Raw genomic sequence first — 1,932 nt, forward strand, 5'->3', positions numbered from 1 at the left:
CAGAGGGGGTGGATACTGGGACAAAGGAGAATTAACAACAGCCCAGCTGGTGTGGCTCAGTGGTTGAGCATCAACCTGTGAACCAGGAGGTCAGGGTTCGATTCCTGGTCAGAGCCCATGCCCGGTTCTGGGCTCCATCCTAGTGCGGGGCCTGCAGGAGGCAGCCGATCAATGATTCTCTCTCATCATTGCTCTCTCTCTCTCTCTCTCTCTCTCTCTCTCTCTCCCCCTTCCTTCTTCTCTGAAATCAATTAAAATATATTTTTTAAATAATGCCTTCTTAATATTCTTTCTAAGAAATAACTTATGTGACGAAGTTATCACAGTATCTGACATATAATAGGAAATGAAAAATAGAACTATAATTATTAAATAATGATAAAAGGCTTATTTAGAAAAAGTATGGAAAATTGGTATGAGAGATTCTGCATCTGCTCATCTTTACAGGTAAGTTGTACTTTGCTATAAGAGCAGGACACTTTTTTGTTGCTCTATATAAGACTTCTAAATGACTTGTACTTTGGCACTCATTTATTGCCATCATGATACCAGAAACCTATAAATTGGAGGTATGTAAAGAATGAAAAAGTGGAATGTTTAAGCAGGAGAGAGACTAATGAAGTAATGTGCTAGAAGAGAATTAGTTTGAACAGGGTCTCCTAAAATGTTTTCTGAAACACACCAGTACCTCAAATGGCCTGTGGAAAAATGTTCCATTCCCATATAAGTTGAAGAAGCGACCTTCTTTAGACTGCATGTTTATGTTTCCACTTAATCTCCAACATGATGGTGTTTGGAAGTGATGGGGAGGTGCCCCGATGAACGGTATTACTGCCTTTATAAAGGAGACCCCAGAGATCTGTTGTCCTTTCTGCCTTGTGAGAGAGAACACAGCAAGAAAACAGCTGCTTATGAACCAGGAAATGGCACTAACCAGAAAAAGAACGTGCCTGTGCCTTGATTTTGGACTTCATAGATTCCAGAACTGTGAGAAATAAATCTCTGTTGTCTATAAGCCACCTAATCCTTGCTGTTCTGTTATAGCAGCCTGAAGGAACCAAGACCCTGCCACTCTCTTTGAGATTCAAGTTGCATGTTAGCATAATATCTTAAAAATACTACAATACGGAAATCCTTTTACCTTCATCTCGGTATGTGACATATTTCTGTGATGGAAGATGATCCTTTTGTTGTTGCGGTCTCTCGGACATAGTGTCCTGTAGAAAAAACTTGGAAGTGCTGAAATAAGAGAAAAATAAAGTGGCTTATTATAATAGAAACAGTGCTCTTTAACCATATATCAAACAATATTAAGTCATCCATAGATGTAAAGACAATCCTTTATTTGCTGAAGCATGCTCACTCTAAACCATATACATGATTTTTATGAAATGTATCCCTTATCATTTTACTTAAAATGTTTTCCCAAATAAATTCACTATGGTTTCTAATGTGAAGAAAAACAGTGTTCAAGGAGTCTAAGAAGCAATGGTTAGAAAATCAAAAGCTAATAGTGTTTGGTTAGACTAGTTTAAACTATTTAGGGATCCCAAACACAAAAAGATTACCGCACCCCATCACATGCTTTTTTAAAAAAAATCCTCACCCAATGATGTTTTATTAATTGATTTTAGAGAGAGGAAGGGAAAGGGAGAGGTAGAGGAATAGGGAGAGGAAGTGGGATAGAGAGAAGGGGGAGAGAGAGAAACATCAGTGTGAGAAACATCAATTGGTTGCCTGTTATCAATCACCCCCTAACTGCCACCCACTGCCAGCCCAATTACCCACCTAACTGCTCCCTCAGGCTGGCCCGATCGCCCCTACCTGCTCCCCGTTGCTGGCCCGATTGCCCCCTAACTGCTCCCCCTTGCCAGCCTGATCACCCCCTAACTGCTCCCCCCTGCTGGGATGATCACCCCTAACTGCTCCCCC

At 40.7% G+C, this 1,932-nt stretch overlaps 1 protein-coding gene across 1 annotated transcript in view; it reads right to left on the bottom strand.

Moving 5' to 3' along the window:
* The window catches only part of LOC102771494 (nuclear RNA export factor 2-like), a 41,287-nt gene that overhangs the window by 32,295 nt on the left and 7,060 nt on the right, over positions 1-1,932 (bottom strand). Inside the window, 1 exon segment of the mRNA XM_015571798.1 lies at positions 1,142-1,239. Coding sequence (XP_015427284.1) covers positions 1,142-1,239 — 98 coding nt within the window.

The sequence above is a fragment of the Myotis davidii genome, unplaced genomic scaffold (genome assembly GCF_000327345.1).
Source record: "Myotis davidii unplaced genomic scaffold, ASM32734v1 scaffold389, whole genome shotgun sequence".
NCBI lineage: Eukaryota > Metazoa > Chordata > Mammalia > Chiroptera > Vespertilionidae > Myotis > Myotis davidii.